The 26,043-nt window shown below is 39.8% G+C and overlaps 1 protein-coding gene across 1 annotated transcript; it reads right to left on the minus strand.

Annotated features, from left to right (window-relative positions):
* Positions 1–4,562: 4,562 nt before the first annotated feature.
* ngfa (nerve growth factor a (beta polypeptide)) lies at positions 4,563–25,813 on the minus strand. The gene is made up of 3 exons (XM_010746968.3): positions 25,538–25,813; positions 7,440–7,547; positions 4,563–5,864 (listed from the first exon to the last, which is right to left on the minus strand). Exon 3 carries the CDS (start codon positions 5,851–5,853, stop codon positions 4,990–4,992), a length of 864 nt encoding a protein of 287 aa, XP_010745270.1. The 5' UTR covers positions 5,854–5,864; positions 7,440–7,547; positions 25,538–25,813; the 3' UTR covers positions 4,563–4,989.
* Between the last annotated feature and the right edge of the window lie 230 nt (positions 25,814–26,043).

Raw genomic sequence — 26,043 nt, forward strand, 5'->3', positions numbered from 1 at the left:
ACTATTACAACAGCAGGCAAAGCAGAAACAAGCTGTTTCAAAAGATCTGTTATGTTTCGTAATCACCTCAGAAGATAAGAGCACTTACTCAATTTCCTTTTACAATATAAATCATGTTTGTGAACGGTTTGACTAAGGCATTTCTCAACCGCTATAGCATCGACAACCCTTCCCAAGTCTTTCCTGTCCATTCAGACTAGATGTTGCCTGAAAAAAACGTAAGTTGCCTAATCATTTATCAATGAGACTGAGGATGAGGATGGCGAGCAAAAAAAGTTTCTTCTTCTTTCCGTTTGCTCCCCATGGCAATAAATTTAGTCCTGGAGTGATGAGTCTAAAGAGCCTCAGTTCATACAAGATCATCATCTGCTGTCCTCCTCACTAAACTTAATCCTTAGGGTGTTTTATTACAGCAGAAATCATAGTTTATTTGAGAAAAATACACTTTTATGGTAATATCACTCTAAACCACTGGTTTAAAAGTTTGCCCACATAGTTAATGTTACTTTTTGTATTACTGATGGGTTACTTGAGTAGTTTTGTACCCATGCCTACTGGGTAAAAGTAACCCATTGCTGAGTTGGGTCAGTTTTGATTTGAAGTATTTATATTCCTCATCTCAGCACAAACAAGATAGAAACAAAATCTGCTATTAATGAAGTGGAAAGAAAGGCCCCTCTGCTGGATTTATTCCCTCAGTTTCATCATGTAACTCAGCAGCAACACCATGTTCAACATAAATATTTTCCCCACAACCATGGAGAGCAATTGGAACATACAAAAAGCAGTTCATTTTATCACTGGGAAATTAGGCGCTGGTTAGAAAATGTCCTTATAGAGGAACAAAGTGGTCTGCCAAGCTGAATGCTAGAAGTCAGACAGGAATGACATGATGGAGAGAGAGAGAAGAGCTAGAGCTTAGATGATATATTTATGTGACATGCAGCCATTTGCATGCGTCTGTCTCCAAACTGAACCATCCAAAACACACAGAGCAGGAAGGTATGTGCTGTGGGACTCATTAAGGAAATTTTGCAGGACAGACAGAAAACAAAAAAGGTTTAGTTTGGACGCTAACCAGAGCAGAGCCAAAAGAGGAAAGGCCGATAAGACGATTGGGACTAGACCACTGTGTCCCTGCTCGATGGTTGTTGTGGACTGTTGGCGACTTAGTTGCTATGTGATTCCAGGCATGTGAAGAAATATGTGTGTAGGTCATAACCTTCATGAAAATAGATAATAAATAGCTGACTAGATCATTTTACAGCTCAACATGATACTTAGCAGGTCTGTCGTTGGCTGCTCTTTGTTTGCTGGCTTTGTTCATTCCATTCATGTTTATATATATGATCTTAGTCACTTTTTATACACACTTCATATACATACCCGTTACATAACATGTATGCATACTATATATAGTATAGCATAGTATGTACTGTACTATGTTATTCTAATTTATAATGAACATTGCAAATTATTCATATGTTTATGATTTTCAAAATATCTTCATCAAATATATATTCTTTGCAGTTTTATCCTATCTATTCAGGTAATTTTTCAGAAATATACATTTCGTATAAAGCTGCTAATATAATATAATATAATCTCCAATTATTTCTTTGCAATGTTCCATCAAACAAATCTGAGCATATGTATATAGCTTGTATTTTCTATTATATATTCAATAGCACCACAGATCATGACCATATTTAATATTATTGTCATACAGACAAACAGATTTTAACTGCATTTATAAATCTCACCTGACTTTGAATATACCCACATTAACATCGACACCCACCTCCTGCTCCTTCTCTATTGAATGGGTGGGATCAGTAATAGCTGTTATTATTATCCGTTACACCCATGTTGGGTTTTGAGAACTGAGGTCATTATTGATGACGACGGCTGTTTGGGTCCATGTTGGCTCACTTTGTAACGAGGCAAATGAAAGTGTAACTAAACTAAAGCTTAGTAAAATTGTTGAGGCTGTTTGAGTTTGTGAAAATTATATTAATTAAGCTGTGATCGTAACACTGATTACATATTACAACAGCAAACTGGTATGAGGTGAAAGAGACTTCAATCAGTGGCAGCATACCACCATCTACTGGTCACACAGCAAACATTGACTGTACTGTCATTTGTTTTTAGGGAAAGTCGCCTGAGGACGTGTGCTCTTTGTTCATGTACTGGGAGAATAAGAGTTTTAGAAATGGTCTTGTGACTTGTTAAAAGGCTCTTTGACAGCAGCTGTCAAGGACGGGGAGTGTTATTTATTGCCTGGAGACGAAGCTATACAAAATGGGATAAATCATGAGAAGAAAACAATGCAGAGATCACCCTGTGGCTCTACTTGGAAGTTTGTGGATGTACCAAGTTTACAGCCAGAAATCAACCTCATCTTTCTCTCTTTACACACAGGTTACCGCCTTGGATAACATCACACCGATTGCAGCAAAACTGAGAGAAAACAGTCAACACACCCCACTGCCTGTTTGCATCTGCTGCCAAAGTGCGAGGTTATCTGAGGTCACTTTTTGAAAAACCTTTGATCAGACAGCCTTGCTGCGATGAGGTTTCCTGGCAACACACCCAGAGCTGAATATCACCGTGCACTGTATGATCTGTGAAGCAGCAGGGAGAGAGCACAGACTGACACCTGGGGAGGGTGATGATGTGAGGAGAACTTTAAGTGAGAGAAGAGCAAAGAGGAGAGCTAAATACTGTCTGTCTTTTCTTTTCCTATTCATCTAGGGCCAACATTTATCAGGTATACTTTTAAACTTGGCCACAAGAGGGTAGTATATTCTTACACAATCCTGTCAGAGGTATTCATTGTAAATTGAGAGAAGTTGCATGTTGGTAAAGATAAAATGTGCTTCTTGTCTTTTGTGGATGTCTATGGTTGGCACCCATTTCTCTGCTAACACAAAGATAATTTGTAGTATACTGGGTCGAATTACCAGCTTGTCAAAGCGGGTAACTGTCCCATGGCCTTGAGAGACCCTGAAGGTCCCCTGTTCAGTTCAGTGTCAGCTGGTTTGTGGTAATTTGATTGATTGAAAATGTTCTGGGAATATGTACTACCAAAGACTAAAATCAACTCAAATAATGAGGATAAGTCAGTGTATTATTACCTTTTTTTGTTTTTACCAGCCCAAATTTGACATATAATTGCATGTTCCTAAAATATAATTTTGTGATTGTGCTGCTGTGCTCCATGTACCTTCACCATGCATTACAGAATACTTACATACAATCATTGCTAAACCATCATATAGTTTGTGGATTATGTTGGGTGAAAATTTCTCTTGGTTATCCCATACTGCACCCTCATTTAAACTTGAACAACCTGAGTAAGAGAGTGGAGAAACTCCCTAAGAGTCGCTTCCGTATTGGGAAAAATGGTTTACTGAATGGTTTGATAAGCATGAAAATTGTGTGGATTTACTATGGACTTCACTGTCATCAGATCTCAGTCCAGTTCAGCACCTATGGGAAGTATTTGGACCAAATTCGTCACCCGTCTGTACGCATGACCCCCTATATTTCCCTCACATACAGTGCAGTCTTTACAGGCATTTCCCACAGCTGTGTTTACACCACTTTTCCAAGGTGACAAGAATTCTTCTGCACTGCTGAGAACACCACAGCCAATCCATCTTCCTCTGTGTATGAAATGCAGAGCTGGACTCTCAGGCCTACACGGTGTGAACAGCATTCCTTCACCCTGGGAAGAGCCTAGAGATGTATGAAAAGTATGGTCGAACTGTCTGTGCTGCATTCCTCTGAGGTCAACCCTGCTCTGCCAATGGCTGCTGTTGGATAAATATTAGGAACCTGACTAATATTCCCTAACTAACTAGGTACTGGGTTTTTCTTTATTTCTTATACCCTACTAATTGTTTAAAGATTAATCTCATTACTCTTAATGGGAGTACTTTTTTTTTGGCTTTCATTTTTTAGAGCACAACTATAGTGCTATTCTTTCAAATCTTGCATTAATGGATTATTAACACCTCATAAAGTTGCTTATATACACATTGAGCAAACACAGAGCAGCATTGGCATTAATCTGGCATTAATGTGCCTCTGGCCATCTAATAAATTTAAATCCAATGCTCACACTCCTGTTTGCTCTGGTCGGGCTTCCAACTACTCCTGAAGGAAATATCTTTAGCTGCTAAATGCTTCACTATGTTCACCATCTAGTGACAAACTTTGTTTGTCTGCTGTTTGGTGCTAGGCAGGTATCGCAGTGCTGGTTTATCAGAGCTTTTCACTGAAAACAGTTGCCTGTTGCATTTGGAAACCATGCTGATGAGAGCAAAATTACTAAAGTCATGGGCTGTAAAACCAAAACAATGAACTGAAAGATCCATGGGAAACATATAACGGAGGAGGGCTGCAGTGTTGGGTGATTTTCTCTGAGGGTTTGTCACTTCCACCAAGTTCTTTCCTATTTCACTCACTATTAATATAAAAATATTGATGAGAGCCACTTTAAAGCCAAAACATGAACATTGACACTTTCTTAAACTGACACACAAAACCAGGCAAGTACTGAGGTGTTTAATAAATAACAGCATGAACAACAACACAACAACAATAACAACAACAACATTAAAAGCTTGAATTCATTTTGTATATATACACATATTGTATATATTTTCATATTTGACTGTATAAACCATAAATATGACATGCAGTCCTCATAACTTAAAACAACCAGGACTTCTCAGACTGAGGTAGGGTCAGGGGCCAAGGGGTTGGATAGATGAAGCTGTTTGTGTGTGCGTGTGTGTGCGTGTGTGTGTGTGTGTGTGTGTGTGTGTGTGTGTGTGTATTGAATGCTATGGTCAGTGTGTGTGTATGTTTGGAGGTGGGGAAGAGGATTACAGTATTGGCAATAAAGCTGCAGTGGCTGTTTAGTAGAAATGTGTGTGCTTGTTTCATAGTTCAGTGGTCAAGAGTTGTCCACCCGAGTCAGCGTCCCAGTCGTCCTGCCCAAGACTTCCGGCTGAGAACACACACACATGCGGCGTTGATGCGGATGAAACGCCAGGCTGTCTGTTTCTTAAAGATGGTCAGGGCGCTTACGAATATGTGTGTGTTGGTGCAGTAGGAGTTCCAGTGGCGACTGTCGATGCCCAGACAGCCCGAGTTGCCTGATTTGGAGCCCTGTTTGCCACCCCTTCCCCCTGGCCTTCCCCCATTTGCAGTCCCGGCGCCTCTGTGAGTAGGGGATCGGCAGGTGGTCTCATAGAAATACTGTTTCTTCACCTTGTCGTTGATTGTAACGTTAGGCAGGACTATCACCTCATTCCCAGCCATGTCTGTGGCTCGTGTCAGGTTGCCCACCCAGGCAGTAATGCTTTCACATACTGAGTACTCTCCTCGGTGCATGGTGGGCGATCCTGCTTTGCGCCTTACCCTCATCCCCCTCACCCCTTCAATGTCATAGCCCTCACCTTCCAGGGCATCATGTGATGGGGGCACCTCGCTGAAGACAACACGTGGCGAGGAGTGGTAACGTCTCTTGGAGAAGAGCTTGGGGTCCACCACCACTGGGATCGAGGGGTCAGGGGGGGAATCCGATGTAGAGTGTTTGACAACAGGGCTCCGATCATGGGTGTGTGATGCTGCCCGATGGGGCCTCTTGGTCCTGTGGTGGCTGGTCCTACGATGCTCCTGTGAAGAATGGTGTTCAGAAAGGTGGTCCCCTGCTGCTGTCTGCTGCTGTCCTGCTCTGTGACTGGCTGTCCCGGCGCTCCAGGCCAATCCACCTCCCATGTTCAGTACAGCCTGGACGCCGATCAGGAGGAGCAGGACCAGTGGTGACGACCTCATGGGCACACGTCCTAGGTCAAACACAAGAAAAAAGTTCAGACAGTGTTGATATCTTGTATCTAAGCTCAATGCTTACAGTTTATGAAGAATCTGCAGTGTTCCACAGATCTAGTTAAACAACGTTTTCTGTCACTTTGTCTCTTCAGGTTGTCCTGTAAACATGGACACCACCTGTTGTGTTGTTTCACCTATCTTTCTCCAGTATGACTGACCCCACCTTTAAGTGGTTTGGTTTAGAAACAAATATTTTGTCCATGTTCACCATGGAAGGAAGATCTTTGGTCCTCAAATGTAGATTTTTTTTAATTATTTTATTATAACCTTTATTTAACCAGATAAAAAACCCATTGAGATCAAGACCTCTTTCACAAGGGTGACCTGGCCAAGAAAGGCAGCAGCACACGTCATAGTGGTAAAAACAGACAAACAACAGTAACAATAACAGTTATAGATACATTAACAATTTAAAAGCATAGGCACTGTTCAAATGATTTCCATTGTCTTTTTTTTAAGATCTGCAGACGGGGCAGAGAAACTAAAGGCTTTTTTACCTGTTTCAGTTCTGACTCGAGGCGCAGCAAGATGTAGAAAATCACTTGAGCGCAGTGCATAACGGCTTTCGGTTTTCCGAAGGAAAGTGCATAAAAAAGTGGGAGTTAAGCCAAGAAGAGCCTTATACACCAGAGTTATCCAGTGTGTGTAGCGTCTTATCTCCAAGGATGGCATGCCAGCTTTTGTATATAGTTCACAGTGATGGGTGAGGCGGTGGCAACCAGTGATGAACCGTAGAGCACAGTGATACACAGGAGTCAGGGGAAGAAGGCAGCTGGTTGACGCAGACATATATACAACATCGCCATAATCAATTACAGGTAGGAAAGTGGCTGATATTAAAAGCTTCCGAGCTCTGAGAGAAAAACATGATTTATTTCTATAATAGAAACCGAGCCTCACCCTGAGTTTTGATATCAAATTTTTGATATGTAATTTAAATGAGAGCTCCTCATCAATAGTGAAACCCAGGTACTTATAGCTGGTGACTAGCTCTAGAGTTTCACCACGGGCAGTTCTGATCGAAGGGATATTTTCAAAGGGAACAGATGAATTTGAGAAAAACATTAATTTAGATTTATCAGCATTTAAAACCAGTTTTAGTTTCTCCAAACGGATCTGCACTGCATCAAAAGCGGACTGTAAAAGTTGAAAAGCCTGAGGAATTGATTGTGAGCAACAATAAATGACAGTATCATCTGCATAATGGTGGTATGAGGCATTTGACATATTTGCACACAAATCATTTATGTAAATAGTGAATAAAATGGGCCCTAATACTGATCCTTGAGGTACGCCTTTTGTGACCTCAAGAAAGGTGGAGCTAACTCCAGCCATCCGAACACATTGTGTCCTATTGGCCAAATAGTCGGCAAACCAAGAGGCAGCTTGTTCGGAGACACCATTCCTACCAAGAATTTTTATAAGGAGATTGTGATCCACCGTGTCAAATGCTTTAGACAGATCGATAAACAGAGCCACGCAGAACTTTCTGTGTCTTGTTTTGTGTGTTGCTGTATTAAGTGTTAAGTTACCTGTGGAATGTGTCCAGTTAAAGTGGGAGCCCTTGTGGACTCTAGAGCCAGACTCCAGTGCAGGCCAGGCCCCTCATGCCTGCCATCTGGACCCCCTGAACCACAGCTCTGTAACACACACATACAGACCAAATACTTAAACATATATTCACAATTCAGCTTTTCAAAGACAGTATGTTGTGCAATTTATTATTTACTAAATCCATAAATTACACTGGTAATTGAATTGATAGGACTGACTTTACCATTCAAAACTAATCTTTAACTCACAAGGCAGGACATACTGGTAGTGTGTTTTTATTTTTGTGTCTCACCCATATATTCAGCCATTTACATATGGGGTTACAAGACAATGTTGTATATCAAACAGAAATACAGTAATACATCTAGCAACTAAATCATTTGTGAATTAAATACTTCCTAGAAGTAAAATAGTCCAAGAAATACAAGAGAGGAAGGCAAACATGTAAATGACATGATTTTGAGAGCACTGCAAAACTCTCATCTCTTCCCCTTACTACCACTGCTCTCACTGACATACACAATTTACCACTATCTGACCTCATCTCATGCAAAGTACACACACACACTCACCGTGTTTAACTCTTAGAGCTTAGACTTGCCATACACGGGAATGTGCGGCATGTCACACTTCATTAGATGTTACATATATGTATATTGAACATAAAGCACTCCAACATGCGTCATGAAAAGGGGATATGAACACATGTGCACACGTAACAGTGCCTTAGAAACAGATGCCATACATTTGAATGTAGGAATGCGTGTAAGGTTGTTTTTATGAATAGTTTGCATGCTTAGATGTGTATGGATACACACACACACACACGCAAGCTCCCACACAAACACTCAGAAGGTCACTGAGGTGAGTTCAAACTGGTGTGTTAGTATTTTTGACTTATCTACAATCTCCTGTAAAACACTTCTTACTGGTAGATGTTGGAAAGTTTAGAGGTGTTGTAAATGTTTAGCTGAACATGTTTAATTTTTTCAACCTTGCTCTGAGAGGTACAGCATAGAAGTGATTAGAGAATCTTGCTCATGTCTTTTTTATTTAATCTTTTGTGGCACCCAGGTCTTCTATATTAGTGGTGATCAACCTGAGGTTCGGGACCCTGAAGAGGGTTGCAATATAGTTATGGAATAAAATAAAATAACATTTTGCGGTAAGCAGCGTAGAATGAGAGAGAGAAAGCAGATCTCAACCCTTTTATGACATTCAACACAGGAGACAAGAACTCAAAAATATACTACTATAAGAGTATATTACTGTATATTTTGACTGTTGACTATGAAGACACCATAATTTCAATTAATCTATAAACACTGAATAAAGCCAAAATCAAATGAGTTGAGAGAGATTAACACCAACCTGATTAAATACGCTAAAAGGTTGAGAACAACTGTCCTAGATTAACGTCCTCCAGTGTAGCACCTAATAACCAGAAGATGTCAGTGTTGCCTGCATAGAACAAAATTCAAAGACAACGTCAAGCAGCTGAAAGATATCAAAATGTCACTGGCCTTGTTCCCATCAGAAATGGCAACTCAGACTTTTCAGGTATTTTCCCACAGGCTCAGGATGTTCTTAATATTTCTGTCCTCCAAGCCATGTTTTCTGTTGTTGTGTACAAGGCAGTGGTGGAGCGTAACTACAGTAATGTGAACTTGTACTTTTTGAGTATTTGTGTTGTACTTTTTACTTTATATTTATTTTTCACTACTTTTTTACTCCACCACATTTATATAACAGGATTCAGCTGTTCACATATATCCTGTTATAAATGTGCACAATTCTTTTTTCATACTGAGAGCTTTTAAATGCATTGCTGTAGATTAAATGATCCAAAAAGTATTTTCCTCAAACAGCCACAACGTTAACTTCTGCTTACATATTATTTCACCAATAACTAAAATCAAATCAAATAATGGTCTATGACTTGTTAATGGTACTTTTACCTTTAACAGATATATCTTACACATCTTTAAATACAGAACTTTAACATATAATAAAATGGTTTAACATTGTTGTATTGTTGTTTTTTTTTCTTAAATAAAAAATCTATACACACATCAATACTTCAACCACTGCCACAGGATCAGTTTAGGATAGCATCTGTAAAACCTTCCGGATGGAGTGAGCTATTGTTTGAGACTTTCGAGAAACTGACTTACTATAGTGACATCTTTTGGCTTCAATAAAGCCAATCACACACACACACACACACACACACACACACACACACACACACACCAACACACGATAGCATCTGTAAAACCTTCCGGATGGAGTGAGCTATTGTTTGAGACTTTCGAGAAACTGACTTACTATAGTGACATCTTTTGGCTTCAATAAAGCCAATCACACACACACACACACACACACACACACACACACACACACACACACACACGCACACATATGGAGCTGGTCCAAACAGGCGGTAAGTTGATTGATCCCGGCTGACGGGCAGCACACTATTTACATGGCCCAGGGTGAGCTGGGAGGATCCTAATGTTAAAAATATGTGGCTTGTGTTTAATGCCAGTGGAGCTAGCATAAACACTGCAGCATAGGAGCACAGGGGTCAGAGCAGTTTAGAGAGCACCTCTGACTTATAGGATTACTTCAGCACAGGATCAGAATATGTCTGGTGATCCCTCTGAACCCTCTCACACAAATACTGTATGCAAAATAACAAACACACACAGACACACACATGCACCGCCATATAAGATGCCGTTGTGGTTTTCCTGTATATCACGTTCAGTGAATATGGTTTGGATGTGCTCCCACTGCTGTTTGTTTGTGGTAAAGTTTTGCAAAAAGAACACATGTGCTGCCAGAGCGTGTACACTGGAAAGTTAGATATTTCAACCACCTATGCAGAGGGTTAGATGAAACAGTCCAATGAATTTTACATACATACAGTACAAAGTGTGTGGCAAAGACGATCCATATGGTAGTGAAAGAACAGAAAGTCTTAGAGCGCTGTGTGAGGCTCCCTGCACTTTGGTGTATACAGGACAGTGAGCTGCTTTCCTCTTTAATATTCAGCCAGAACAATTGGAGTACACCAAGACAACAAGTGGTGGATGTTGTGAAGAATAATAGCACTAGTAGGAGACAGTCCTGCTCACGTGTGGCAGCCAAAGAATGACAAAGGTATAATACCAGAGAAATGACAGACACAGTATGGTTCATATTTCCAGACACTCAACATACTGTATTAATACAGTGGTATAAACAAAGCAGTTGTTAAATATCCTTTTATGATTCATGTGTCGTACAGTTTGAACCAAGGAGGATGTTTATGAAAACAGCCTCATGTGGCTCTAAGGATGTTCCCTTTCTCACAACAGGCTGATTGCCCAACTTTGCCAAACTGTAAATCAAGACCATTTCTGTTGAGTAATCCATCACCTCGTATGGCACCGCATGCCACTACCTGGCCAAACACGATTGTCAAAGTTTAATGAAAGTATGTGTAAAAGAAGACATAAGTCACACAGCTGCTAGGTTGTGATCTGGAGAACAAATCATCAAGTTGCATGAGAGTACAACACTTCTGAGAGTGACTAATTACGTAGCCCAAGGCAGTGGAGCCCAGCCACACATTTACTGGTACTGATTATGTAGTGTTACTCTGCAACACATTTTAATTCAAGCTGCTAGTCTACAAGATGCTCCAATGATCAGACTCCAGTACCTACAAGCTGCCAAATTACTACATGTGGTTACAGTACATTGTGTTGACTGTGATACAATGACAACAAGGCAGGTGGGCCAAAACATGAGCAGTTCAGGAGATCGTTGCCTGCCATCAATCCGAGGTTAGTTTACATTGAGCAGAGGTTTCTTCCTATCTGTGGGATACATTAGTCATTAGATACAAGTCCTTGTTAAAAGATGTGCAGCAGTGTCATGTCAACGGTTCTCTCAAACAAACACACACCTCTCTCTCCGAGTGATGACAACAGCATCAGATTATGAGGGGGTGAGAAAGAGAGATTGACAGCTTCAGAGATAGCAAAAGGGAGAGAGAAAAGAGACAGAGGGAGGGTGATGTAGAGAAAAACAGAAAAAGGTAAACAGTTTTTCTGTGTCTCTCATCACTTCTGTCCAGTGCAGTTCCTCCTTCTGTCATCCACTGGAAATAATTATTAAGAGGGATGACTGCCAGGTCAACTTGCTCTCTTTTCACTTTTACACGCATCCAAATGTTTGAAGATACTTCTTCAAAAGAAATGTTATGTGATGCTCATTAATCAATGTTTAAAAAAAAGCATGTATAAGGATCAGTCTTTCAGGACGAAATGATTAATAAAGAAATGGAGATTTGCAACAGAATGCACATCAGATGCTTTCTCACTTTACAGAGTCATACTTTCAATTCTAATGCCTCCATTTCTCATCTAATTCCTGTTTTCCGTTCACAGTTCTCATCAAAGTTTATCATTTACAGGAAGACAATCTGCATGTCACAGTTTAGACATGCTGCCATGTGAAACTAATACAACAGCCAAGATACTGCCATGAAGTGGATTTTTGTCACGCAAAATGATGTCATGCTGCATCTGTTAAAAGCCCAATGAAGTTACATTCGCCAAACATTCTTCAGAGGCTGTCAGTGAGCTGGTTATTCTTAGAAACACTTTAAAAGTCTTGCATATAGGATACACAGCACACGTCTATAAACTCTAAAATAAACTTTCGAAACTCGACTTTTTGCATGGCAGAAACATTTAAATAGTGCAATGCTCATTCTCATCAAAATGATGCAGCACTGTGGTCTATTAACACAAACATCATCAATGAAGTCTATTAAGATGGTTGATGATTTAATACAAACCAGTTTGAAATTCACTGTCGCGTTGCACAGAAACATGTTTTTTTTTTGTTTGTTTTTTTGTGGTTAATAAACATTTCGGTGCAATTCCACTCAAATTTCACTAGAAATTGTGGTTTTCATTTTAGGTCAAAATCAAATGCAGATACACGATAGTCAACAGTGAAAACCAAAGCTAGAAAGTCTGCTTATGCTTGTACCTCCTCACATCACTGAGTTTTTTGAGCATGGCGACTGAGCGTGGCTTTAAGCGAGGAGTGTAAAGACTTATATCACTTAACAACATGGCAGGTACTGCTGTAGTTACATTTTAAAGGTTCTTAGCATTAGTGGCTCTGTTAGCTTTAATTCAAGGCTGGCAGGAAAAACTAAAAGTGAACGCTATGAGACTCTAACAGCTGTAATGTGAGAAGCAGAGATGAAGATCAGCTTCTGCCCTGTCCCTTCCCCTTGTCTTCATGTTTAAAAGACATTTGCTGTGAGAACCAAGGCACCTGTTGTACATCAGGGATACTTCAAACAGTAAACTCTGCTGTTGAAGCCTCAAGACACAGGAAGAAAGAGACCAGCAGCATCAAACTGACAGGCACACACAACCTGTTAAAGCACTTGACTCCTCAGTGCGATGACAAATGATGCAAAATATGCAGAACAAAAGAACATTTACAATCAGTTATGAACTGACCAAATGCTACAATATGGAAAAGAACACATGTGCTCTTCTTGACATCAGCTTGCATTAGCTAGATGGGTCCAATGGGTGCAGCAATAAAACATGCTTGGCGTAAAACACAGGTAAATGTATTTACAACTTTGAAATGTATTTTTTCAACAAAAAAAAAGTAGCTTTCCAAAGACTGACCTTTCATTCAACTTAGCTGGCTGATACAAGCGGGTTCTTCACTCATCCGCTGAATGTTTCCTTGCTCAGTAACGCTGCCAGCAAGACCTTTGAAATACATCTGCAGCCTCAGGTTTTATGAGCAACCATTTCAAACAAATTTACCTGTAATAAAACTATAAATGAACATGGTGCCATGCTGCGAGAGGGAGGATATCACGTCTGTAATTGATATTCATTTCTTGTTTTGATTAGTATGTGTAAATTTATATGCATCTGGCGCCTGCAGGATTTAATACACATATACCACCAGTGTTTCCTTTCAACCGCTGTGGTAAAATAAAAGCCTTTGTATCTGTTCAGGGTATCTTGAGAATATCAGGGAAGCAGGGAGCCAAGGTGTGGAAACTAAAAGGAACAGAGTTTGGCAATGAGCCAGTGTCTTCATCCTGCTGCTTCGTGACTTTCCCTGGTTCTCTTTCTCTGTCTGTCAGTCTGTCATTTATCGAGGTTCTCCCATTTCTGCTCCTGGAATCTGACCTGAATGTTCGTCTTTTCTCTCACGGTTAGAAGCCAGGAGTAACTTCCTGAATACGTGGACATTTCTGGATCTAACAGTGATAACAGATCTCAACATTGTGCAAGTGCATGGGTGTTGCCTGGCTTGGGTGTTCGGGCTATAGCCCCCTACATTTTTTTTTTCTTCATCCTTCTTTAATAATTCTCCACTTTCAGTGGTTAGACACTAAAGAAGACGGCAGTGTTGTGTTTTGTATCTTCAGCGACAGAACGGACCAAGACCGATTAGAGAGTGTTTGTTGGAAAATACATGGAAATACTTGTGTTTTATTCCCTGACAGGTCTCTGTCAATTCTTCAATTGATGGGGTTACCACGCGAAATGCAAGCTTGTTCACATAGTCAGTGTAAAGAAAATGGATGAGGCTGAAGCTGCAGCAATGGCAGAAACATCCTCTAATTGTGAGCCAGGATCATGATATGAGCATAAGTTATATACAGCTAATGTGCTTTGCATTGCCCTGTAGCCAGCTAAACCATTAGCAATCATAGATTAGTGGCCACTTGGGTAGCAACACCAAACAAGTACAGTCTTGTGCTGGATAGCCAAAAGGTTTTAGATTTTATCGGTCTAGTTGTCCTACAAACAGTGATAATACACAAAGCTAATGATCAGTTCCACAGCTTCCATAAAACAAAACATCAGCTGAGCTTATAACATTTGTCAGTTTAAAAAGTTGGCTCAGTCACAAACTCACATACACACTGAATCTAAATGATTTAGATGTGTCACACATATCACTGTAGGTCAGAGTCAGGTGTCAGTGACAGTGGCCCTGAAAGTATCAAGTCTTCTGACGGTGGACGAACAATTGCCTTTCAGAAACTGCCTCACCAGTCTGCTATGGCAAAACATTGCCATTGCCAGTATTCTATCCTCCTAACCCTCTGCAGTTTTTTTGAAAGAAAGGGTGACACTAGACAGAAATAACTACCTGAGTTACATGAATCCAATACTGTAGTCAAAGTTTATGCTTTTAAAAAGACATAATTCAGTCTTCATTTGTACACAGGTAGCTATTTCCTCATGTTTAACTACCTGTACCATTGAGATGGCATCTGTGATTCATATCAAGCAGTTTCATCAGCTTTAGCAATCATTTTGCAACTTAATTATGAGTAAATATACTCGGTTAACCGTTTTCAATTGTCATTGGAGTAGCTGAATTATTCTTGTGCAGCTTATATGGTAAATCAAATTCAAATCTTGCTTCCATCTCATATTTTTTAAGGAATGCGTAGCCCTTACATGCAAGAAAAAAGAATGCATGGAAACTATTTAAAAGTTTTTTGTTTTTTTAATTGAATAAAGAATCTGGACTCCAGTCCAGCTAACGCCTTTGTCCAAGTGCAGGTGCAGAGCGCTGCTCATATGGGTCTTGTAGATCCTCTCTATCATTTCCTTTGTTCTGAGAATTGCATATGCGCTTTCTGATCATATCCGAAGACCTCGTCACTAGAGATTTGATCTCTTTTCAAACTTGGCCACCTTCAATCTAGACTGTGTTAGTGTTGTGGGCTACATATAATTGGCTACTGCTTCAGAAGCTATAGAGCCAAAAACACAAACAATAAGGATATCACTTCCCAGTAGAAGGAATTTGTCTTGGAACTGGAATAATTAAACAGTTGATTCAGCTTGGCTCCACTTTTACTTTTCACTAATACAAATGGTGCAAGAAAAGACTCAAGGAGGAAAAAGTGTGCCAATGCAATTTAGCTGTATGACAGACAATAGGAGGAATAACATGCAAATGAGAATATGAGCTCACTATACACTCATGTCTAACTTTCTTTTTGGTCTAGTAAGGCTTAAAGACACTTCAGCACTGACAACATCCCCGTCAAAGATAATGAAACACAGTCCCAGGAACCATAATTTTGGCATAGTCTAAACTGTATCTCTCTGGGCTGAAAGAAATCTTTTATCAACTGAGATTTCACACGTACTCAGCTGTGCATAATGCTTCTTGTGGTAAAACTTTTAAGGCAGATCTTGGCAGAATATTTGTTCCAGAGTCATTTTGTATTTACAAGGGCAACCATGAAACAAAGCAGAGACATGACAACAGTGTAACCTCAGCCTTTTCCTTATTGTCACACATTGTCTTACAGTAAGTCAGACAATGATTCGTCATAATAGAAAGATTGCATCCTTGTGGTGTATGTGAAAGGAATCCAAAATAAACAACATTTTAGCTGAGAGTGAAATTTAGCAGTAATTACATTTGGAACAAAGGGACGAGTAGCAAACAGAAACTCTAAAATGAAACAATGCAGCTCTTTGTACGTAACAGGATATGATGTTTTTTTTGTTTTTTGTTTAATGATGCGGTTTGTAGTTGAAGTACTTTCCCAGAAAAAAACAACAACTGCCTACTACTGCCTAGTATTTGTTGTCATGTGATTTGAATATGTTTGTGAAAATATTCACAAGCAGGCTGGCTATGTATACATACATACATATATATACACACACACACACACACACACACACACACACACATATATATATATATATTATATATTATATATATATAAGTAAATAAAAGACACTATGGCAACATGAGTCATATATCACAAACTGAGAAATATTGTGCATAATTTAAACTAAAGGCTGAAAAAACAAGAGTTGTGCTGCACATTCCTCATTGTTTGCTGTACTAAACGGTAGATCGCCCTGTTTCACAAACTCAAAGAGTGTTTTTGAAATTAATTGGTACCTGCACTTGCATGGTGATATCTCACCAAGCATGTACGTTTTTTCATTAGTTTGAAGCTAATTCTGGAAATTCATAAATACAATAAAATAAAGTTAAAGCTGGGTCAAAGTTCAACAAATTTGAACTTTGCAGACATTAATGTGAGCCTGAACACTTTGTTTCTGACACAACTGATGCCACTTTTTATTCCTATTTTCAAAAGGTCACGGCAACCTCATAGAAAACTAATTTCAGTGATGTGGTGCTGTTTAATGTCCTTATGATGAACTCACGGCTGTTGTCTTGGACCCCAGCAGAACTCCAGGCATGAGATTCCTTGTGCAATGAGACAAAACCACAGCCAGGGCACTGTAGCTGTCAATGAAAGGTCGTCTCCCCTTTTTTTTTTGCCTCCCCAAGACCAGGCCCATCCCTAGTCAACCCACCCTCTCCCTGCACTGGACCAGCAGACGTGGGAGGCCAATCCTCCAGGCCTTGAAGGCAGGATGAACACAATGATTAACATGTTTTCCAGACCCCTAGTTTTTATGACCTTGACATTCAACAATCTTCACATGACAAGTGGTTAAGCTTTTGGCATGGCTGTAGTAATAACTCCCTCTTCCTGGTGAGAATGTAAGATCCCAAGGCGGAGCAGTGAGAGGAGGAAGGCCAGAGGCAAGAATGTCTGTCTGGCCACAGAGAAGGATATAGACAGAGGGATGGATAGAAAGGACTCAGAGACATCAAGGGATGGGGAGAGGCAATAAGTAATGGAGCGTGGGTTACAGATGGGCAATGAGATGTCTTGGGAATTAAGCGAATAAAGGAGTGTGTGATGGAAAGAGGCAGAGAGGTTGTAGGGGAACAGAAATGGACACAAAGAGGAGTTCAAGGACAGGGAAGGAGGAGGGAATAAAGACTACAGGGAGTTACAAAGAGTGAAGAGTAAGAGACAGTTAAATAGCTTTAACAGAAAAAAAACATCCCTTACAACTCTGCTCCACTCCAGTAGGCAGAAAACCAAATGTCTCAGAGCTGTTGTAGCTCATGTTGCTTATTTACTCTCAGGGCATCCACCGTAGCAGAACTTGAAAAGCATATATGCTGTCCAAGTACTCATGTTGATACTAATCCTTCTGCAGAGTATAACTATATCAGCAGGTATGTGAATGAAATCTCCGACACCAAGAGTCATAGAAGGAGTCATTCAGTTCATCATCTTTAGTTTTCAATCATCTTGCAGTGTGATATCTGTGCTACGAATGCACCTTTCACAGCCTGCACCATTGACGAAATCGAGCATATAGATTTGCATGTGACGCGTTGACTGCATGCTGTTGTAAACAAAACAGCAGAGGAGCAATCGTGAATGAGTCACCCAGGTAAATTTGCTAGAGAACATAAAGTGAAACGTGGGCGTAAATAGGCACATGCGCTCATTCAGAAACCTCAAGTTTTCCATTACGCCCCATTTGTGTGGTACTCCCATCTGACGCCATAAACATGGGTGTGGGCCCTTAGAAGCAAATTGGGTATATGTTGCGTCAGACATTCGGACATGCACGTAAGGTGTTCTTTCAGTGGTCTTACTTGTATTATGCAGTAAACAAATAAATAATCTTCAAATCTAAAGAGCAGCTGGGGGTGGAGAGCTGATCACTGAGAAAAATGTTCTGATCAAGTCCCTTCTTGAGGCATATCCTGATAATGAACTAAAGTCATAAAAGCATAGAGCGTATTCCACAGGCTGTTACGGTACAGAGGAAATGCTCTGGCATTCAAGCTAGTATTGAGCTATGCCATCCACTTTAATAAATCAAATCCATGTTAAACTAGTTTAAACTTAATTCAATTTTCTTTTGTTTTTTTGGGTGAAAGGTCGAGCCGACAATGCACCACCTCTGAAGCATGTGGAGATTAAATATCTCCAGGAAACTCCAGGAAAGTTAAGACCTCACTCACACGATGACATCCTGCTGTATGTAAGTGACAGCTTCTTTACTGTAACCTCTAATCCTAACTTACTAGAGACATGGGTCAGTGGATAGCGGTCGGTTGAGGATAGAATATCTTGGTTGGATTGTCATGACGGTTTGTGAAGAAAAATGAAAGGTAACTTTAGACTTTTCATTTTTTTTTAGTCCTAATAAGGATATTGAAATGATTTAGATGTGCTCTCGCTGTACTCATATATAACAGGCTAGCACAATCCACTTTGTTTTACTGATACAAATGGCCTTTTTCAGGACTGTCCTGAATCCTCCGAAGAGTGTAAAAATGTGATGTTGTCACTCCCAGCGTTTGTTTGATTACAGTCTCACCCCTCTCACTAAAGACTTGACCCGGCCATTTTCTATTCTGTGTGGTCTCCACATCGTTCTGTCATCTTCTCTCTCTCTCCCCTGCTTCTGTGTCTCTCTGCCTCTCTCAGTCCATATCTCCCTTCCCCTCCCTCTCTCTAGCTGATGTCAACCACCTGTCTGCGTGGGACCTCCCAGGCCCATCCTCTGTCTGTTAGCAGCATGCCATGTTCAGTGTGTGAGCAGAGCTATGGTGAGAGAGATAAAGTGGCTACTTTCCAGCGTGTCTGCATGTGGGTTTGTGTGTGTATGTGATCTGCAGCAGTGTTTTAGATGAATTAATATTTGCTGTGGAGCTGATGCACAGGCCTAACAGTGAATCCAGCGGGAGAGAAATGACTTCCTACAGCGTCATCCTCCCCAAAATGAAAACCTTTTAACTAAAAAACAAGCTTTTTGACAGCTGAAAATGATTGTTTGAAGTTAAAGGTGTAGAAAACTGCTTGTAAAGTCCCTCACAAAGGTAGTTCTTGGGGTCCTGTCTGGCTAAAACAACTATAAAAAGACGCCTTATTAATTTTCTTCTCACTATGTAGGAGATTAATCTGTTATGACTAGCCATTGGCTCATCCTCTTGCATACTGTGCATTCTCAAATCGGCATAATCCGAATAAGTGCATAATGAGTGGCTCCACTTGTATCCTTGGGGCTAAGGCGTGTGTGTGTGTTAGATGAGTATCCAACACAAACACACATATACATACACACGTACACACATGCGCATTGCTCACACACATGTACTAACCACATTCCTCCCAAAACTGGCGTGGTTTATGTATTTATTTCTTCTGTACTGTCTTTGTTAGCATAAACGTAATCTCTCTGAATACATGGGCATTTATAAGAACAGATTATTGTAAAAGCTACAAACATATTTATAACAAAGTGTCTAGCAAATGGCAATTTAATCTTATTTGAGGCTTTGGAGTGGATTTGAATATTTGAAAAGATCAAGTTTTCTTGTTCTGTTGATGGCAACAAGGGTGAGTTTCATGTCCAGACAAGCTTTAGTCAACCTACTAATCGGGATAAAGGGGAAGGAAAGTGAGAGTGAGCCAGTGTCATCACATCAGTCCAGATACACACACACACACAAAGAATGAAACAAACATCAGACGTGTACTTAGTCAACAGATTAAGATCACAACACTGTTATTCTAGTGGTAAGAAAAGGTTTAGTAATTTGGTGTTTTATCAGCTACTGTGTGTTCGGGCTGCGTGCACATGCTTGAGAGGAGAGTGAGCCATAGCTGAAAGTCATAGAGGCATTTAATGAGGAATGAGCAGACATGTCTGCACATTTAGCTGTCATTTTTTAAGCATATACAGTGCAAACACGCACATGTGTGCAGACATAGAAACACAGGAAACATGACCCTTTGATGGAGCACCTGTCTAAATCCTAACTTCGACAGTCAAACACAAAGACCACTTGCATTAACAGACCCCGATTCAGTTTTGAATGTATGCAAAAGTCCAAACACAGGAGTGTATTATATTTTGTATAGCGAAAAGGGGCTGAAAACCAGGTCCATATGGGGAAAAAGGTGCTGGAACAAAAGAATCCTGCTCATGCCTGACAACGATTCTGTCCAATTTCAGTATCTTACAAATGTCAAACAAAGTTAGCCGTGATTTCTTCTTGAGTAAATTTCCTCCCAAACACTGTGCGAAGTTGTTTGTAAAGGAAATGTCAACAAGAATTATTGCAAAAAGAAACTTGGGAGGTGACATCACGTTTCCGTATTTTCCACTCTGCTCTGTGCTCTCCGCTCCTGTGCCACGTGGTTCAGGATCCTGACCTGCAGCGACCTCCAGATCGCCGTTTTCCTCCACAAACACAGACGTCACCCGGAGACCGATCTCTGACCTCTGAGCTCTCCCACTGATTTCAGACCGAACACTTCAGCTGGTTCACTTTACACCAGATGTTCTTACCCCATTTGGTGTTTTGACCTGTGCCAGACTGCATCTGACCCAGAAGATAACCAAAGCGGGGTCTGGGTCTACCTTTTGACCCATGAATTATTATCTCACTGCTTTTTTCCCAAACAGGGACGCTTTGTTCTAAATGTTCAAACATCACATAGAGATTCTTTCTGTTGCTTAATGATATGTTTTGTTCATGTAAGGTAACTGTTATGTCACCTAAATTTAGGCTGGACTGAAACTGAAATGGATGATTATAATTTGTATGAGCTAGGTTATATTATAGAAAAAATACTGATTATGACTAAAAATAATATTTGAATATATTTTACTCAACAAATGTGTTTCTGATTTTATTTGATTTAATATAAGACCAATAAGAGAGGATGTCAAAACATCATTACTTTGAACTTGTTGAACAAATGATTAACAAACTGATTAACAACATGCCAGCACAGATCACTACATCAGCCCTCAGTGTAAGAGGACAGAAGATCCAAGTGGATAAAGTTTATTTTTGATTGCAATGTGTGTGTATATTTTACTTCTTTCCAAACAAACGCTGGTGACGGCTCAGGCTCAATGACGGATTGATACCGGCTGTCCATGATCTCACTTCAAACTGGGAAGCTGTAAGTTTTGCCATGTGTAGCTTTGCAGAATTCATATTAGGTATTAATCTAGAGATTTATAGATTTTTTTTCCCATCAATCGGTTGGTTGAGGAGTGGGTAGAACTTCAGTCAACCAAGATTTTCTCTGGTTGACTGCAGCTCTAATAAAAAAAAGGATATCAAAAAATGCATTTCTTATTTGCTGAATCATATAAACAAGTTCATATATCCATATTGTCACATCATGGGTTATATTATTTCTTTTCAAATATGTTCTTGACAGCTGTCTTGGACCTGGATCAAAAACAAATGCTATATGATTTTGGTAAGATGATCAGATGTCATGTTTCTGTGTGAATGGAGCCCTAAATTAGTTTTGCCTTGCCAGCTGGACCTGTTCCAAATTATCTAGTAACACTACCAGCCGTTGTGTCAAGCTAAGTCTGTTGACATCTTTACCAAAGTAAAGAACACTCTCCAGGACAGTAGTCATGTAATTTAACATGTCTGTATTGGATCTCGTCACATAATCATTATGTTTGCATTGATTTAATTGTTAAACTGTAACTGTTGGCCCAACAAACAAAGAAAGTGGCAGAAAATGTTTTTAGAAAGTGGCACTTTTAGAGGTGTCTTAACAAAGAAACAGCAACAAAGAAACAAAGAAAGCTATAATAATAAATCAACATCCCTTATCTTCTTATATAGGGACACATTGTTGTGCTTTGTGCAGGTTTCACACCAGAGGTTACCAGACAACAACAATATTTGTGATATGCTTATATCTGTTTTTGAAAAACATTACAGGACCATTAAAATAATTTTTTAGTGAAACTTTGTTGTTTTGAAAATGATATTTGTGGTTGTAATCTGACTTTAAGGACTGGTTTTAGGCCCCCAGGTTAAACAGTTAAATTGACAGTCCAGGTGTGCTGTCGCAGCCTCTCCCCTGTCCAGGTGTCCTATACAACCCTGTAGTCTTCCTTTATGTGTTTAAGGGGTGGATCCTCTTCCTGTCATAATCTGAGTTAGTACAATCTCATAGATTTGCATGCCTGTTAAGATGATAGCATCATACCACCCTTCCAACTTGGAGAGCAGTGACCAAAATATTCGAAATATATCTTATCTGACAGCAATGTGTTGACTACTGAGCCACATTAAGCAGGCAAAACTTCTATTTATCAGATAGATTTGCAAATGCATAATAAAGATAATGCGTGTGAGACATGTAAGATTATAATTTATTAGTCCATTATTGCATACATACAACTCTTGAGATAAAACTTATCAATACACAAAATCCCAAGATACCACAGAATGAGTAGGAGACAAATCTATCAACAACTGCTTAACTGCTTAGTTTACCAGTTAACTAACAAACATCTAGCTGGATTTATGTGCCTGTGTAGATGTTCTCTAAATATTATAGTTCTTTCAAAAAATGTATGCTGCCTCATTCATGCATTCATTATTAGTTGAAAGTCGCAACATCACACTTATAATCTACATAATCTACTTTACTTCACACTAAACTGCAATGAAGAAATACTGGCTTAACTTTACCCAATAGTACAAATGTTTTATGTTAGTATGTTTGGAGATTTATTGGAGATTAAGTTTTTCTTTAAATCTGTCACAATTGCATCATAGGTTGTACAAAACACAAGTATCAGACATTCAAGACTGCAAAGGATACACATACTATTAACAAACAGTAACAAATACTGACTAGTGTAAGCTAGAGTAGATACAGTAGTAACAACAATTCCATTCATATACATAGTACATAGTGTGCCGACAAATGTGTAAAGTGTTGTGTTGGTGCTGTACACTAATGCATTTCTAGAATCAGTTTAGTCAGTTCAATATTTGTTTCATAGTAACTACACAATATTATTTATCACCCTTTATCTGTTTCACTCACACAGACTCTCTCTCGCACACACACACATACATACACACACAGGTGCTAACATAGGGAAAGCTGTAATTCAGCTTCAAAGGGAAACCTGAGAGGGTCATGAATAATCACAGACATCTTTGTCTGCGGGGGAAAACAGCACTGTCCATCTGCCCTCTATACAGATACATACACACACGTTTAGATTGGTTAAGCTGTTTCTAGTGATGCCACTGGTTCTAAAGAATATATATATAACTACGACCATTTCTAATTTTCACTTAAGCAAAGGTTACTTTGACATCGTCCCTTTCTGCAATTAAAAGTCATGTAAAAATGATTTGAAATGTATTGTTGATAATAATGTTGACTGAAAGTGAGGGAATGCCACTGAAGCTATCTGGATTCTTGATCATTCTTCATGATTGATGGACAGGTGAGCCAGCAGAGGAGTGAAGATACATTGTTGTTGTAGACTACAAGCCAAGAGACAGGCGGTTGGTTAAATGTCAGCAGTGGTGTTGCTCTGCATTTAAAATAAGAAATCTTGGCAAGCAGAAGGGTTTCTTTTATTATCTATTTATCTTGGTTTTTGACATTATTATGTTTCCCAGCTTGTTTAACAGGTCAAAGTGTGAAATAAAATATATGTGGTAGATGTATATCTACTGGTAGACATGTATCTGTCAGTCAGTGTCACTGTCACATGGATAGAACAGTCACAATGAAATGTTTTGATTGGCTCTATGTTAAAAAAAAAAAAAAAAGTTCTACTTAGGTAGGTAGATGGCTGAATTGTCTTGACAAGACCAACATTTTTTTCCTATAAAAATAACACAGGACATCACAAATGTATAAAGCTGATATCTAGAAGACCAAGAAAATATATACATTTTAATGTCAGCTGAACTGAAAATGTGCCTTGTGTTAACCGCATGGACAAAGTACATTATCTGTTGAGTTGTCATGTAAGATATACAGCTGGGCTGCAGCAGCTTTCTCTTTCCACTTCCTCTGTGGACCAACAGAGAGGTGATGAAAACACAGTCAGCTCCCCTCCAGCAACACACTGGCAGCAAAAATTTAAGCTCGTAAACAATTTAGAACATTTATTTTTGCACAGAGCCGAGCACCTTTCTCCTGAGAGAGCTTCACTCACAGGCCTACACTGAAAGTTTAGATAAGTATCCCTGTCTAGCACAGATACACACACACACACACACACACACACACACACACACACAGAAGCAGACAAAGTACAGATATTTTTGTGTTTTATTATAAGTTGATTTGTCACTAGCTCTTGGTTTTTTTTTTGGAATCCTAACTCAAATCTTCTTCAGATTAAATTTAGATCATAATAACACAACAGATCTAATTTTGTTGACCAGATACCATTGAAGCCTTCGGTGTCTAATGTTTGTTTGTGTGCGTAAATGTTGGTCCGCGGTGACATTCCTCCCCTGTCAAAGCCCAAAAGGAATTCCCTGGTAGGAGTGGCATGCATGAGGTCTGTGTTTAGCACACACACACACTTACAGACACACACACAATTACACACAAATATACATATGAGAGTATGAAACATTGATCAGCTGCACACCCATACAAGCGCCAGGCCCCACCCAGACACAAGGATAACCTCAGCAGCATACTTCATGTTGGACATCGGAGCTCATCAGAATCTACAAGTCCTTTAAGGGTTGTGTAACATGAGCGGAGAGAAAGACAGATAGAAAAAAGGGGGAGAGAGAGACAGACAGAAAAAAAGGGAGAGAGGGAGAGAGAGAAAGAAGGTAACCTGATGTCCCAGGAGTTTTCTGAACAGTGAACTGGTTCTCATTGAAGTTTGGAGAACCCCTTTTTTTCCCCCAATCCACACCTCTATTCTCTTTCTCTCTACACCCTCTCCTCTTCCATTCCCTCTCTCCATCCATACATACCTGGAAAACTATTGTATCTGCCTGCAAATGTTGAAAGAACTGAGACAACACGAACTTTACATTCATCACCAAGTTAAACTTTTCTGAGTACCTCCTGTGTATGGCACTCAATTTTCTCCCACCAGCAGAGAACTAAGTGGCTGCTGCTGAGCTCAATCTCAATTCAGAGGCTCCACATTCAGTTAATGACAGGTATGAAGAAAACTTTTAGTGTAAATCTCCTCAGAGAGACTCTCCTCTCTTCTGTCTTGTCAATTTATCTGTCCTATATGCACACACACACACACACACACACACACACACAGCACACATTAACACCATGTTTAATTAGAGTTTTAAAAGAACAAGAACTCACCACCCTGTTAATGCTTTTTCTCTTCTGTCTCCTCAGTGAGTGACAACTTCCAGATAAATTCTGGTATATTCCACCTCACTCTCTCCAGGCCAAGGGCAGAATTAAAATCCCGCTCCTGCTTTTAAAGCTGTGAATCCAGGTCTCAGGCCATTCACTTCTGTCTGTCTTCCTCCCACACTCTTTGGGAAATGGATTGTTCTAAAAGTTTAGTAAGGAGTCCCAAAGCTACTCCCTCCCTCCTGTGTGGTTCACTCCAGGTCCTAGTGCCTACCCTTTCCACATGCTCTGTGTGAAGAAAAAAAAAAAGAAGAAGGCACAGCTGCTCATAATTTACACCTAGCTCCTGTTATTCATTCTCTCCTTCCATTCACTGCATCATCCACGTGGATGAAGTGGAAATAAACTTTCACCCTGGGACGATTCAAATTGTGTTCATTTAAGACTTTGACGTCATAGTGAGGTCAGGTCTTTGCTTTGTGCATGTGATTGTTGTTCCACACCTGAGT

Source organism: Larimichthys crocea, chromosome XV (assembly GCF_000972845.2).
Source record: "Larimichthys crocea isolate SSNF chromosome XV, L_crocea_2.0, whole genome shotgun sequence".
In the NCBI taxonomy this organism is placed as follows: Eukaryota; Metazoa; Chordata; class Actinopteri; family Sciaenidae; genus Larimichthys; species Larimichthys crocea.

Coding starts and splice junctions, on each gene's coding strand:
- ngfa (XM_010746968.3), bottom strand. CDS start 5,853: ATGAGGTCGTCACCACTGGTCCTGCTCCTCCTGATCGGCGTCCAGGCT.